General features: G+C 39.7%; 1 protein-coding gene across 2 annotated transcripts; it reads right to left on the bottom strand.

Annotated features, from left to right (window-relative positions):
* Nucleotides 1-135: 135 nt before the first annotated feature.
* LOC144062943 (atrial natriuretic peptide receptor 2-like) lies at nucleotides 136-12,265 on the bottom strand. 2 transcript variants are annotated; one of them, XM_077584764.1, is made up of 23 exons: nucleotides 12,204-12,265; nucleotides 11,519-11,609; nucleotides 11,128-11,260; nucleotides 9,951-10,074; nucleotides 9,716-9,820; nucleotides 8,398-8,500; nucleotides 8,031-8,176; nucleotides 7,880-7,952; nucleotides 7,477-7,621; nucleotides 6,749-6,835; nucleotides 5,877-6,020; nucleotides 5,199-5,320; nucleotides 4,987-5,131; nucleotides 4,853-4,901; nucleotides 4,653-4,760; nucleotides 3,538-3,657; nucleotides 3,312-3,405; nucleotides 2,979-3,066; nucleotides 2,773-2,912; nucleotides 2,485-2,637; nucleotides 2,302-2,400; nucleotides 2,060-2,151; nucleotides 136-359 (listed from the first exon to the last, which is right to left on the bottom strand). In XM_077584764.1, exons 1-23 carry the CDS (start codon nucleotides 12,246-12,248, stop codon nucleotides 249-251), a joined length of 2,517 nt encoding a protein of 838 aa, XP_077440890.1. In that variant the 5' UTR covers nucleotides 12,249-12,265; the 3' UTR covers nucleotides 136-248. The 2 variants fall into 2 exon arrangements, 1 of the variants encoding a protein (XP_077440890.1); XR_013296482.1 differs by lacking the exons at nucleotides 136-359; nucleotides 2,060-2,151 and having other exon boundaries at nucleotides 2,773-2,890.
* Nucleotides 12,266-13,992: the final 1,727 nt, after the last annotated feature.

The following is a 13,992-nucleotide window of genomic DNA, read 5'->3' as shown; positions in this document are numbered from 1 at the left end:
TCTCTGTAAAGTAGTATCTAATGTTGAGGCAGTTGCTGCCTGTAAGGGAAAACCACAGACAATAGAGAAATTAAATAAAAATAGTAGAATGTCACTTGACATTGTCATTAGGAAGTTTGACACTGACAACAAAGCTCAACCCTTACAACTATGGTGACTTCCATGCAACAGAGGAATTGCACAAAACAACATGTAATCAGTCACTGCACGTGGTTCACATCTTGGTCATATCAACATATTAGCCAGCTTCAGTCACTAACTGGCACGGGACTTCCTGTGAGCTCCGACGTTCTGAGCAGCGGATCCGTGAACTCATTTCGCTTGGCCTCCAGCCACCATGTTTTCATCTCACCTTTGCCCTGTTGAAATCGAAAATATGAAGGAAAAAAAAAAGTTCAGAGAGATGAGAGGTCCGCAAGAAAAACATGTGATCCTGTAAATTTTAAATGAAGCAATTGTTTTAATGGAGGAGAGGGAAAGGGAGGGGGGAAGGCAACAGCAGATGAGGCCACGCCCAAGTAAAAAAAAAAAAAAATCAAAGTGAATGGAGGCAGAAACCTCACCCTTCAAAGATCACACTATCAACATCCTAAAACAGCTCTTTGGTTTCAAGAGTAGGAGAAAGCCACACCCAACATGCATTATCTCTTTCAAGGGAAGAATTACGGTTATTTTCTTTCTTCCAGGCTACCAATATCATATGAAGTGGATATAAAGAGTCTTCACGCCCCAGTTCAAATAACAGATTATTGTGATATACGAACCCCAGCCCCAATGAAGTTGGTACGTTGTGTAAAACACACATCAAAACAGAATACAATGATTTGCAAATCCTTTCCAACCCACAGCACATTGATTGAATACACTATATGAGGATTTTTTTTCTCTCTTCAATCTTGCTAGATCCTCTACATCTTTAGTTGCTCAACATTCTGGGTCTCCATTGTCCTATTTTGCATTTTTGCACATGATGTGCCACAAACAGAGTGTCCATAAAGTCTCTTTACAAAGGTAGCTGTAGAGATATTTTAATTAGATTTATTTTTTAATGAGTGTTAATTAAAGTTTTTTTTTTTAACTTCATTTAATAGCCCTGTGTATGGACTCCAGTACTTGCACAAAGCACATCAAGATGGTACTCGATTTATTGCCATGTTCACTGTAGGATAGCCTCAACATTAGTTTCCCATCCATCAACACAGTATCTGAAACACAACATTTTAATGTGAATAAAAACTTTAATAAACACCAATTAAAATAAAACAAATCTGGTTAATATATTTCATCAACTGCCTTTGTAATATATATATATATATATATAATTATTATTATTATTATTAATTATAAAGAGACTTTAAGGAAACCTTGTATTATCAATATGAGACGGGTTTGGACTGCAGGCAGGCCAGTCTAATATGAAGTCATGCTGTTGTAACGTGCAGAATGTGACATGCCATTGTCATACTCAAATAACCATCAACTGAAAAAGACATTGCTTGGATGGCAGCATATATTGCTCAAAAAACAGTTTGTACCTTTTACACATATGCAAATTACCCATGCGGTGTGCACTAAGACCCCCCCCCCCCCCCCTCCACCCCACCATACGATCACAGATGACTGCTTTTGAACTTTGTGAGACACGACACCACCCCCCCCCCCCAAAAAAAAATAAAAAATTAGATGTGGACTTATTAGATCACAGCACACTTTTCCACTTTGCGGCAGTCCATCTCAGATGACCTTGAGTTCAAAGAAGCCAATTTTGTTTCAGGGTGTTATATATTATACAGTACACATGTTGATGTATGACTTTCGCTTTGTATGGTAGAATATCAACTTGCATTTTCAAACATAGGGACACATTGAGTTAATTGGCATTAGTTTTTTTTAAGTGTTCCTTTACTCAATAATGCCAGATTTTAATGCAGTGCTGCCAGAGGAATTGAAGGTCAATGGTGAGTTTCGACCTTGCCATTTATGTGCAGGTATTTCTCCAGATTCTGTGAACATTTTGATGATATATGGAATGTAAATAATGGATGGATGCAAGCATTACCTTCACATTTAGTGTCCCTCTGGAGGTTAGAAGGTATCCTCTCAACGTGTGAAGCAGGTCAGCTGTGGCCCCACTCACTTGGATCTTCAATGCTTTTCCAAACAATACAAAAAGAAACATGCATCTATTTTTGCACATAGGGTCAATATTTGCTGTATTTAGATAAATTATAAAAAGCATAACAAAAAAAAAAAAAAAGAATTGTGCAAAGTTGTGTGCAGTTGATTTCTTTCCTTCTTTACCTTCACTTGTTGATTCCATCCGTGACGCTGTGTTGACAGTGTCTCCGAACAGGCAGTAACGAGGCATTTTGGTTCCAACCACACCAGCCACGACAGGTCCTGAAGGGCACACGATAAGCCACGCACTTTTGTATAAGCGCGTTTGTATACAATGGCATTGACACAGCAGAGTGTAAAAAGTACCTGAGTGGATGCCTGCGCGTATTTTCAGCTGCGTGTTGGGCTTGTGGGGGATCTTAAACGAGTGGCAAACACTGACCAGATCCAAGGCCATGCTGGCTATCTCCCCTGCATGATTTATGCCATTTTCTTGGGGGACTCCTGAGACCACCATGTCTGTATCAGTGAGCCATTGTTAGAGACAGTAAAAGAATGGAAAAGACATGCTCATCATGCCTGAGAGATACAATTCTATACTATATTATTTTCTTCTTTTGTTGCTAAAGAACATACCCATAATTCATCACTTACACGCATCGCCGATGGTCTCCACTTTGTAGACGTCATAATTGTCAATGATGTCATCAAAGGTGGTGTAAAGCTGGTTGAGGAAGTCCACAACTTGATGGGGTGTGCTGGCCCCCGACAGCTGGGTGAAGCCCACAATGTCACTGTCATGAAGAGGCAAATGTAGCTACAGTAAGCTGCCTCCGTGAATTTGAACATTTATAACCAACCTGAAATAGACTGTAGCATTGGAGAAGCTCTGAGCCTCTGTGGTCCGGCCTTGGCGGAGGTCATCGGCAACCGGCTTTGGTAACATACCTGCAGAAGGAATAAATGATGTTGTCACTCGAAGAGTGTGGAGGGCAACAAAATGTGTCTGTCTTTAACAATAAGTCTGAGAAACACGAAGCCTGGTGGTTCAACTAATTAGCGCCCTAAGTATCTTAGATGGAAAAACGGAGACATGAGGAAGGAGGGAATGGCAGTTCATATGTGACATTAAATAAATGACTTACTATATTATTAATATGAGCATATGTGACAATTGAACCTGCAACACTTACTGTATAGCAAGCGATCAGTCTTCTGTTTCTCTTGAAGAAGGTCCTGTGTTCTCTCAGCAACTATGGCCTCCAGATGTTTGCTGTACTTCTCCATCTGCAGTTTATCAAAATTGATGTCATAATGTCCAGCTGGATTATTATGATTTTTTGTAACAATCTACTATTCAGCAATCCACTTTTTGTGCAGTGCTAGAATTTCCTTAGCAACATGTTGGAAGGGATATACCAGGCTCATCATCATGTCCACAGGGCTGACTTTATGTGGGTTCATCTTGTCCAGCATCTTCTTGACCTGCTCAAACGTGGGCCTTGTGGTCAGGCTGTGAGACCAACACTTCTTGATAAGCTGCAAAGAGTTAAGCGCACAGTGCGTACAGTAAAAGACGTCTTCTTCTTCATCCGCTGGAAGTATGCAAGTAGAAGATTGTCATGGCAACAACAATTTACAAGGCGTATTAATCCACCAGGATTGTACCTTTGGCTACAATGTGACATGTCATTCTGGTTAAGGTAAGCCATTTTAAACGAAAAAGAAAAACTTGTACTGCCTGTAATGGGTTCCGTTTTTGGGGCACTCTGAATAACCGAACGGCACATTTGACCAGCGTTTGGAGTTTCCGAACGGTCCTGAGTAAAGCAGCCAGTTTGGAGCATATTTCCAAACGATGACGGTACGAGGATTTTGGGGGTGGCGAGTTCTAATGTTTATGGTCTTAGTTTTTGTAAAACAAATTTCCCCTAAAAAACAAAACAAAAAAAAAACTTTTTTTTTGACTGGTCCAACTTTGAAGAAGACAAATAACCAGAAAATCAACAAAATAATAAAGTAAAACTGCAATAGATGAAGGTATGGTCACAAATGAAAACCAGTGATGGTTCAAATGTAAAATGTACCCATCCCTGCCGACTGCGACAAGAACACTTTCATCATAGAAATGAATAAAGCAAAAGCAAACAAAACAAAGAAAGCAATACTTGTTAACATCATTAACTCAGCAGGGAAACCAACACGTTATCCAAAAGAAATCAACAGCATATTTAAGAAATATTATGCTTTCCTGTAGTTATTAATCAAAATGATTCTAATACATTCTTAAATGATCAAATCCTTCCAAAAATGTCACAAGACCAAATCAACTTGCTTGAAGCACCAATAAACAACAAGGAACTCCATGCAGCCATCAAATCAATACCCAGCAATAAAGCTCCTGGTCCGGATGGTTTTGCTGCAGAATTATACAAGCAATTCTGGACTATTCTTTCACCACTATTTCTGAAACTCATAGCTGAAAAAAACTGAACGGCAAAATAGCTAGGGAACACCGTACAGTGATAACACACCTCACAGTAGTCTTCTTGACTGGGACAGTCCACGTCGTTTTTTCCTGTTTTGAGTTCGGGCAGAGGAGGGCGCCATATGACGTCCATCCTCATTTCCTCCGCCTGGTCCTGTTACCATCAAGGGAACTGCTCATTAGAAAGTCAAGATCAAAGCAAAGCCACATAATCCAGAGGCAAGAAGAAGAATCCGCCAAACTCACCGAAATGAGGTCGGAGCGAGTGGCTATCTCAACCAGGATCATGGCGTAGCTGAGAGGAAGGACAGAAAAGACAAATTTTTTTTTTTTTTGTCATTGATAATAAAGTAATGATGCTTTCAAATTGAAAGGGTAACCTGTAGACGTCTGCTGCCGGTGTCATCGTCGAGCTACTTCCCAGGAGGACCTCTGGAGCACAGTAGACGCGGTTTACATCGCCACAAGTGAACCCATTACTGACTGCATCAAAGTCCTCCTTTCTGTAGAGTGTAAGACCGTAATCTAGACAGGAAGAAAATAAAATGAGTTATCATATTGTACTCTGTATTTTTTTTCATGTTGTTTTTACCAGAGATCTTGCAAACCCAGCGATCATCAATAACACAGTTCCTGGAGTGAAGTCGACCATGAAACATCCTGTGTTGGTGCAGGTAGGACATCCCACGGGCAATGTCAGTGGCAAAGGACAATCTGTGAAAAAACGTATTGCATATTGTGTAGCGTCAAGAGCTATATTGTTGGATACATTAACATGTAATGTTTCTTTTTTTTAACCCTGGAGAACCCACGGGGTCAAATTTGGCCCCTATAAATTCTGCTACTCAAATAACAAAGACCTTTTTTTTTTTTTTACAAATTTAACTTCAAAAGTCCAGAGTGCCACTTCTGACCCCTGCATGGGGCCATCTAGTGGATGAATATTGCACTTACATGAGCCAGAGTGGTGGTGACAAGATGGCTAAAATGCAACAAATAAAACAAAAAATATATATTGTTCAATGTAGTTGTGCATTTGATTGATTATTTTCTTAAATTCTAAATAGTTTACTGACAGTTTTTGTTATTCAGATTTTTAATCCTAAATTAGGGAATACATTGAAAAAAACATTGAAAAAACATATATTTTGGTGTTCAGTGAACTTATAGCAGTCATATTAATGTATAATTCATAATTTTCCAAAGAAGAAAAGGGTTCTTGGGTTCTCCAGGGTTAAGGAGATAGACAGTTAATGTGTCTTTGGTTTACCGAAACCCCCAGTTGATTGGGATATCGTCATTGAGTAGGATATCAGACAGGCTTCCTTTGGGGCAGTGTTCTGTGATGATGCTCACATACGGAACCTCAATGGAGCCCCCGATGAACTTGCAAAGATTTGGATGGTCCTGTTGTCTACAATGGAAATGACGACTGATTCAGCGACTGAAACGCGGTGCTACTTTTGTGTGTGAAAAAAATTCCGAGTCGAGGGCCCTATTTTCATGTACAATGCAAATCTAGCGCAAAGTGCAGTGTAACAGTGAGAATGGGTGGAGTTTTATTTCCTTTGGTGTTTTCATAGACGGGCACAAGTGTCAATTTTCATTTGCGCCATTGTGGGAGTGAACACAGTAAACTTAATTAATTACGGCTAATTGTTCCCTTTTAAATTTAGCGCATGAGCGGCGCATACAGTCTTTGGCATTGCAAAAGCAGAAATTGACGTATCCATGCAGAAGCTCGAAGCACACAAAGTACATTTATAAGGAACAGCAAGAAAGATATCCACTTGAAGGTTTTGAAAAGTTAGCTGCTGTGAAGTGGGCATTTGGAGAGCACCTTCCACCCCCGATCATGCCACCTTCTGTGTCAGAACCAAGAAATGGTCTGCCTGCACTTTGGATCAACTCCACCAACACTGCGTTACACCGCTTGCGCCACAATTTAGTCATGCGTTCACCTGGTCCAAAAACGAGTCTACTTTTGAAAACCCCACCAGAACGCCCAGCGTGGTCTACCAAATTCCCAAATACACTAAACTAGACTTGACACAAAAAAAAAGATGTGCCAGTTTTATGCCAAGCACATCCGTGCGCTGTCTACGAAAATAGGGCCCTGAATTTCTCAGGTTTTCCCCTCACCTGACCTCTTTCACCTCCTTCCTGATACTTTTAGAGAGAGTAAAGTTTTTCTTTTGGACGTGTTTGACTGCAACTGTTCTGCCATCACTAAAAGGAACAAAACTGGGATTACTTAAAGGTATGAGTGCAGTTTTCTTCGGTGTCTACTATCAGTCCATTTTCCATACCGCTTATCCTCATTCGGGTTGAATATAAGATTATCCCAATTGAATTTGGGCAAGGGATAAGCACTGGACTGGTTTTCAGTCGACCTATAGACACAGTTTGGAGTCTTCAATAAACTTTTTTGAATGTGTGAGGAAACCGATTTATCTGGAGAAAACCCAGGCTGTTCAACCCCTAAACCTGAGGATTGTGAGGCAGATGTGTTGAATGCGTCTACTTCTGGGTGCTTTTCCAATTGTTGTTCTGAAACCACATTAAAAGGAAATTAAACCACATCTAATTACCTCCGCCGAGTACGAAGGTGCGTGGGCGAGAGATGATGCTTTCATCGTCATTTTCCTGTTACAAAAGGTTAGAATTCAATTGATTTTTTGGATCAAAGTTTGACTCCCCTCAATATGATAAGCGGTGTCGAAAATGGAACGATGGATGGGAGTTAACTTGGAGATCACTGCCTTTTATGATTATATGTGGTTTGACAATAAATTTCAATCATTAGCATCTTGTTCATCCTTGGTGGAGGTCTACGCTGTGTGATCTAAGTGATATTCTCATTGTCTTACTAGAGGCCAGGCTGGATGAATCCCTGCTTGAAGAAGGTGTTGACGCCGGTGCATATGGTCGTGTCAGTCAACTGGCTGACATTCGAAGTGCTCCTCACATGCTGGGGGCTGTTTGTGCTGCCGAAGTCTGGACCGCACACTCTGCCTGCAGCAGCATATAATCAGATGTTAATTGTGTACAAAGCACTAGGGGTCGAACCCATCACTTGACCAGTTGACACCCCTACTCTGCCGACGTGTTGCGATGTCATTGATGAATGGATTTTGACTACAAAACAGAAACATTGCATACACTTTTTCATCTTAACCCCTAGGCGTTATTGTGACCATTTTTGGGCTTTTTTTTGGTTCTGACCAAGCCTTTTCAAAATAAAATACTGCCCACGGGTTAAGGCGTTTTTACCAAATATTATATTCTTATAGTCAATGATCCAGCTTTCATCCCAGAACATCTTCTGTTTCTGATACTGAAGCCACTGCAGGGAAAGGAATGAAGAGAAATATTTAGACCTGGCAAATCTCACATACACACATTCAGGCACGCACACACTCACCACCATGGTCAGGATGAACCCGGCGCTGAAAAGTGCCACGGGGAGGCCGATGGACACCTTGATGGCCATGGACATGGGGCAGATGCCGCAGTCCGCAGGACAGTTGAGACAAGTCTCCTCCAGCTCACACACGTCATCCCCGCAAACTAGAGCAGCCGGAATTGTGTATTTTAGATGCAAATGAACAAGCTGAATTATCTTTGTTATTGGAAAGTGAACTATTCAATTGCAAGGCCACTGATTCCTTGCATTCCTGCTACTTTATCATGTAACAATGTAGAGTATGCTTTAAAAAAAAGAAGTAAATATGCTTTTATCTAATCATGGCTACGATGCAAAAATATTAACAAACAAATTGCAGACTGACCTTGAGCACTGACAACAAGGACTTTGGATTCCAATGCTGCATGCATTTGTCCGATTTTGACATGAGCAATAACTGAAGTGACGCCCACATGGCTCAGCACCACCTGCATGGAAATTGGGTCATTGTCACAATTAGGGATGCTCGATTCCACTTTTTTTTCCAGACCAGTACGACTACTCTACTCTTGACTACTCAACAGTGTTGGGAAAGTAACTAAAGTAACTAGTAACTAAAAGTAATCTTACTTTTTTTCCAGTAATGAATTACTTTCAAATTTTGAGTAATAATATTACATTTAGCTATTTCCAAAAGTAATCGTCCCTATTTTCATTCTGACAGGATACAGAAAATATTTGTGTTCATTTTAAGCCCAGATGTGGTTCCATTTAGTCAGCAATTTATGAATTCAAACAAAGTACAAGTCTCCGTGTTCATTTAATTCAAATGGGCGTACAAATTGGCTTAGATGGACTCATCAATCATGTGTACATTACACTTTATCAACAACGAGAATGATCATTTACAATGTTGGTGGTGGAAAAGAGGAGAAAAAACAACTGCTTATGTTGAACATGCGAAGTTAGACTTAGAGAGAAAGGATGCAATGTTTAGGGCAATGAGAAAAAAAAGGAACTTAAAGTAATAAGTTACTTTTGGCAGGGAGTAATACGTAAAAAATTACTTTTCAGGCAAGTAATTAGCAATAAGTAATATATTATTGTTCTTGAGTAACTTAGTCAACACTGCTACTACCAAGTACCGATACCTCTAGTACTTTTTGATACATGAAATTTCTTCCCCCAAAACAATGACAGATCATTTTAAAGAAAGACCTATATCTCCCATTATAGCTTTTTTTCCCCTTCAAATTGCATGATAATAATGACAATTTTCTATTCTGCTATCAGAAAATGGCCACAAGAGGGAGGCCGATATTGGTACTGATACATTGAAATAATGCTGGGTATCGGCCCGATACTTATATCAGTACTCGTGCCTCCATGCCTAGTTTTTATTAATAAAGTGGACTCAGCAACAGCTGATTTGCATATTCATTTTTTTTTTAAATGCATGCAAATATATAAATATATTTATATTTGTATATATTTACTCATGTTTTTGTGGAAAATAAATTGAATGTTTATCTTTATTTTTTTAATGCTTTTTTTTTTAGGGTTAAAAAAATTCTCTTTTTTCACCCTCAGTGCATTTCAATGGGTGTCAATTATACAGTACGCAGATTTGCAGGCTGGCCATCTTCAAACGTAATCAAAAGATTATTCCAGCACAATTGCCCAAAACAGCCGCTTAAGCTCACCTTTGACGTCCAGTATTTCTGGCTCATCTTGCCTGCTTTGGACATTGTATGCGTCACTATTTTGCCATCATCGGGAATCCAAGGGCCACAGATGCCGCCTTGTTTCTGTAAAGCAAGAACACTCTCGTTGAACGTTTTCAAATCCATTTTTCTGATGAATATTTTGTAATTTTGCTGCCGGCATTTGACGAATTCTGGAGTTTTCATAGTAAATGAGTGCATGCGCGACACTGACCATGAGTCCCAGAGGACACGAGTGGATGTTGGCGTGGTGCACGCAACAATTGAGTTCATTCGCGTTGTTCCAGTTGGATGGACACTCGCGCTCATGACAGAATCGTTTTGCCTCCGCAGCGTCACTAGATGCAGAAAGAAGTATGCATAGGAGCAGAATCAATCACTCAGCTACAGTCAGACCGCTCTACGCCCTGGTGAGAGGACGGGCAGACTGAGGACGTTTTCGTTGACAATTTGGTGGCTCAAATTCGACAAAAACTTTCACCTGCTGGGATCATGTCTAACTACTGGCGCAGGTAGTGTAACGCTCCTCGGACATCTTTAGTTAATGTCATCTTATTTTAACAGCGTGCGTTGGACCCTCTTAATGAAAACATTATTATGATCATCTTCATTATTATTATTTTTTAAATCACCCGAGGGCAGAGAGAGGGGTCACAGCGTAGATCTGTGATCTCTGTTGTCAAGAACTGCATCTCACACTCACAGATTTTAAAGGGAATGAGAGGCGCCGCAGGGATTGACAGCAAATTAAGTCGGCTGTGTTCATGTAAAAAAAAAGTAACTGTTCCAAACTGCGCGTGTTTGCGAAAATACCAAACTCAGTCTAAACCGCCCCTGCGCAGATTCAGACCGTGACTTGTGCTAGACTAGAGATGAAAAGAGTGGATTGCTGTTTGTTGCTAAACAGAAATTATAGGACACTATTAACCGGCCAATGACACTTTTTAACAATTAATTTATACACAATTTTTTTCAATAAAATTATTACATTATATTAAATACTGTATGGGAAAAAAACTGAATGGAAAACAATCGTGAGACTAATCCCCTTCACACATTGTATTAAAATACAGAATGTTGAATACAAATTAAAATGGTATTAATTAATTCATGAATTCAGTTATTTATTTTTATATATATTACAATAGCTAACTTCTTTTTACACTTACAGTATAATAATGTTAAGAAGTAACCCACCATGTCAATTACCTCCATGTTACACTTAAGTCATTTTAATTACAAGTTCCAGTATTTGCAATAATTCCATCGAGAAAACACCCAAATCCATCCGGTTTGCACCTGCACGTCATGTGTGTGCGTGTGTTCATGCATGTGAGCAATCCGGGCACGGCAGACATTCAAGATTCCGAATGTTTATGAAACTCACTCACCTGAACCGGAAAATCTTGTTGCTGACGGCGTAGTCGTAGAAGGAATCTGAGGCTGTGACGGTGTACGACACGTTGAATTCCTCCCCGTTGGTGACTTTCTCCGGGGGGCGCTGCACCCAAGACATCTCCAGACCTGACTCGATAATACAAATGCATGTGGAAAAAAAGCCACGCGTATTCATAGTGGCCCTCTCTATCCTCAAATATTATTTTTTAAATATTTTCTTATTCATACAGTATATACCATTTAATAAGGGTATAGTGTAAACATTTAAGGTCCCAGAATAGACCCTTGTGGCACACCACATGTAATATTTGCAACTTACATGCATCTGCTGTACAAACGGCTAGATTTTATGACATATTTTGAGTGCAACTGTAGCGCACATACCTCCGCAGCTGATCATGTTGTAATCATTTGGATTGTTGCTTGGCCAGCAGTCGTATTCTGTGTTGTCCAGATCGTGCCAGCAATCAACGCCCTGCACACAATTTTACACAAAAAGTAACAAGGTTGTAATGTGTGTGCCAGACAACCATTCGTATTGTCAATGAGTGGGATTTGAACCCGCTAGGTGAAAGACTGTTCCATCAAGTGAGCAGAAAACTGTCACTGAGGCACTTCAAATGGTGACAGGTGTGCTGACTCCCCATTTAACGAGTTTGAATGGGATTGGTTACTTTTGAACACAGCCAAATCCACGGTTATAAGAGGGTGTGTGCACTTTTACAACCACATTATCTCAGTTATTTTTTTAGGTTACAAAAAAGAAAAGTTCTTACCTATATTCTTGTTTCATTTTTTTTTAGATGCTTGAAAACTACTATTGCAAGTTCTTGAAGGGCTAAAATGCCATCTCATATACCGTCATGTTGAAAATATCAAATTTATTTATTTCCCCCTCAAAGTTATCACCAATAGTCACGCACACTCATAAAGTATTATGTATGCCCAGGAAATCATATTGCAGGAACAAAATTACCTTAGCAAAAATATGCAAATTTTCCCACGTTAATTTACTCTCCTAAGCATGATTAAAAGTGCTGATTCAACAAATCCTGCACAGAGGACTCACCAAAAAGAAAGCCAGGAAGAAGGATGCTGCTGTCCGCAGAGCCATGACCAAGTGTGCAGGACCGTCAGACAGATGAGTGGAGGGAGTATGTGTGTGCGTCAGGGACTCGCGGGTCAGGGCAGGCAGGGGAGGTTCCTGACCCCTCCCCTGCATGTCAAGAGTAAAATACAAACAAATAATGATGACATTATTTCTCATTTTAGTTATCAGGCTTTACATGTTTTTTTTTATTCAATAATGTTTGTCTTTACATTGCAAATATACGTGTTTAATCACACATACTCATATTCAACAATTTGTAAATCAATATATTTAATGGATGCGTGTGAGATATTTAATCCCCCTGATCTGCCAGACAAGTGATTGAAAGTGCACGGTTGAGTCAAGAAAGTACCTTGCCGCTGTCAGCAGGTGGCAGTGATGAGCTCCATTGGCGCAATGCGTAGAAGAAGCGCAGTGCTCTTCCATTCACTTGTATGGTGGGAACTGTACATGTATTCGGCCTCAATAACCATGACGTCCATAATTGTCAAATATTTTACCGATTTTGACATGGATTGGTACAAAGGTAAGACCATATGTTTTTTTAATTAATTATTATTTTTTTATTTAGAGAGAGAAGGAGAGAGAGAGAGCTGAGAGAACATTGTGGAACTGGCTGAAGCACAATTAATCCCTTTATAAACAAAATTTTAAAATCATTTAAGGTACAAATGGAGTCTCTTTTTTTTTGTTGATATCCAACACTAAAAGGCAAGCTCACATGACGTCACTGTCTTGCTTGCGTAAGTCGCGTGCATGACCTTCTCCACCTCTTTGGTGTCCCCAATTGTTCAATCAGAACAAGTGGCTCTCCAATCAGCATTTAGTCATCAACTTGAGTTATAAAGTGTGTGTTTAAGTGACTTCAATTGAATTGTCAATATTAATCAGCTTTAATCAGAACTAACAACATATTCTCCCTGGTAAACATAATTAAAAGTCCACCTCTTGAATTTGAGCTTATTTGTTTTTAATTACAACACAGAATGAGGTTAAGCATCCATTTATATTTAATTGACTTGTAATTGTTATAAATGATGTTATTTGTATAGGTTAAATGTTTTTGGGCAGGGCAGCGTAGTGTGTCTAGTGGTTAGCACGCCTGCCTCACAGAAGAGAGGTTTTAGGTTTGAATATTAGCTACAGTTCTTTCATCTGAGATGGATTCATAACAATATGCACTTTTTCCGTTTTTGACCCATTTAACATGAGATTAGGAGCAAATGAAAACAGTCTTCCAGAAAATGGACAGAATTCATTTTTTCCCCTTCAGAGAATGCATAATTACAGGACAGTGGCAATAAAAAGGGCTGCCACCGCACACTTTGAAGTCGCTACATGTTTCTGGCTTTGCAAAAAAAATAAAAAATGCGAGTGGCAGCAGACGGTCGCGCTGGCAGCTGAAGATGAACAGTCCTCGCTCTTCTCATGCACCATCCTGTGAGTGGAAAACACTTTAATGAGGTCTGAATTGAAAGCTGACTTTTTACCAGCAAACTATGCAAAAAGCTTTTCCCGCGATTAAAACCAAAGTGGTTTACATTATTTTATAGCCGGTTATCTCTTAGAAGCACTTTGCAAGTTCCGTGAACAGGTTTACAGGTTTGGGGCACTTGTTTAAATGGACAGTTAATTGGGAGGTGGTTCGTGTTGCTCTACTTGAGAGCTTGTGAACCCGCAAAGTGGAAGCAACAGGTCATACACTAAATGTCAATACATTTCTCTTAAAGGGGACGTCAAGACAATA

This window comes from Vanacampus margaritifer, chromosome 13 (assembly GCF_051991255.1).
Source record: "Vanacampus margaritifer isolate UIUO_Vmar chromosome 13, RoL_Vmar_1.0, whole genome shotgun sequence".
NCBI classification, from domain to species: Eukaryota; Metazoa; Chordata; class Actinopteri; order Syngnathiformes; family Syngnathidae; genus Vanacampus; species Vanacampus margaritifer.
The sequence above is the reverse complement of the archived record's forward strand: the minus strand, read 5'-3'. Positions and strand labels throughout refer to the sequence as shown.

Bases quoted from the DNA above. Each gene is read 5' to 3' on its own strand.
- LOC144062943 (XM_077584764.1), bottom strand. From the start codon at position 12,248: ATGGCTCTGCGGACAGCAGCATCCTTCTTCCTGGCTTTCTTTTTG. The intron at 8,177-8,397 runs GTCAGTCTGCAA...CGGCTGCTCTAG, and splicing joins CCTTGTTGTCAGTGCTCAAG to TTTGCGGGGATGACGTGTGT. The intron at 2,638-2,772 runs GTAAGTGATGAA...TCACTGATACAG, and splicing joins GGAGACCATCGGCGATGCGT to ACATGGTGGTCTCAGGAGTC.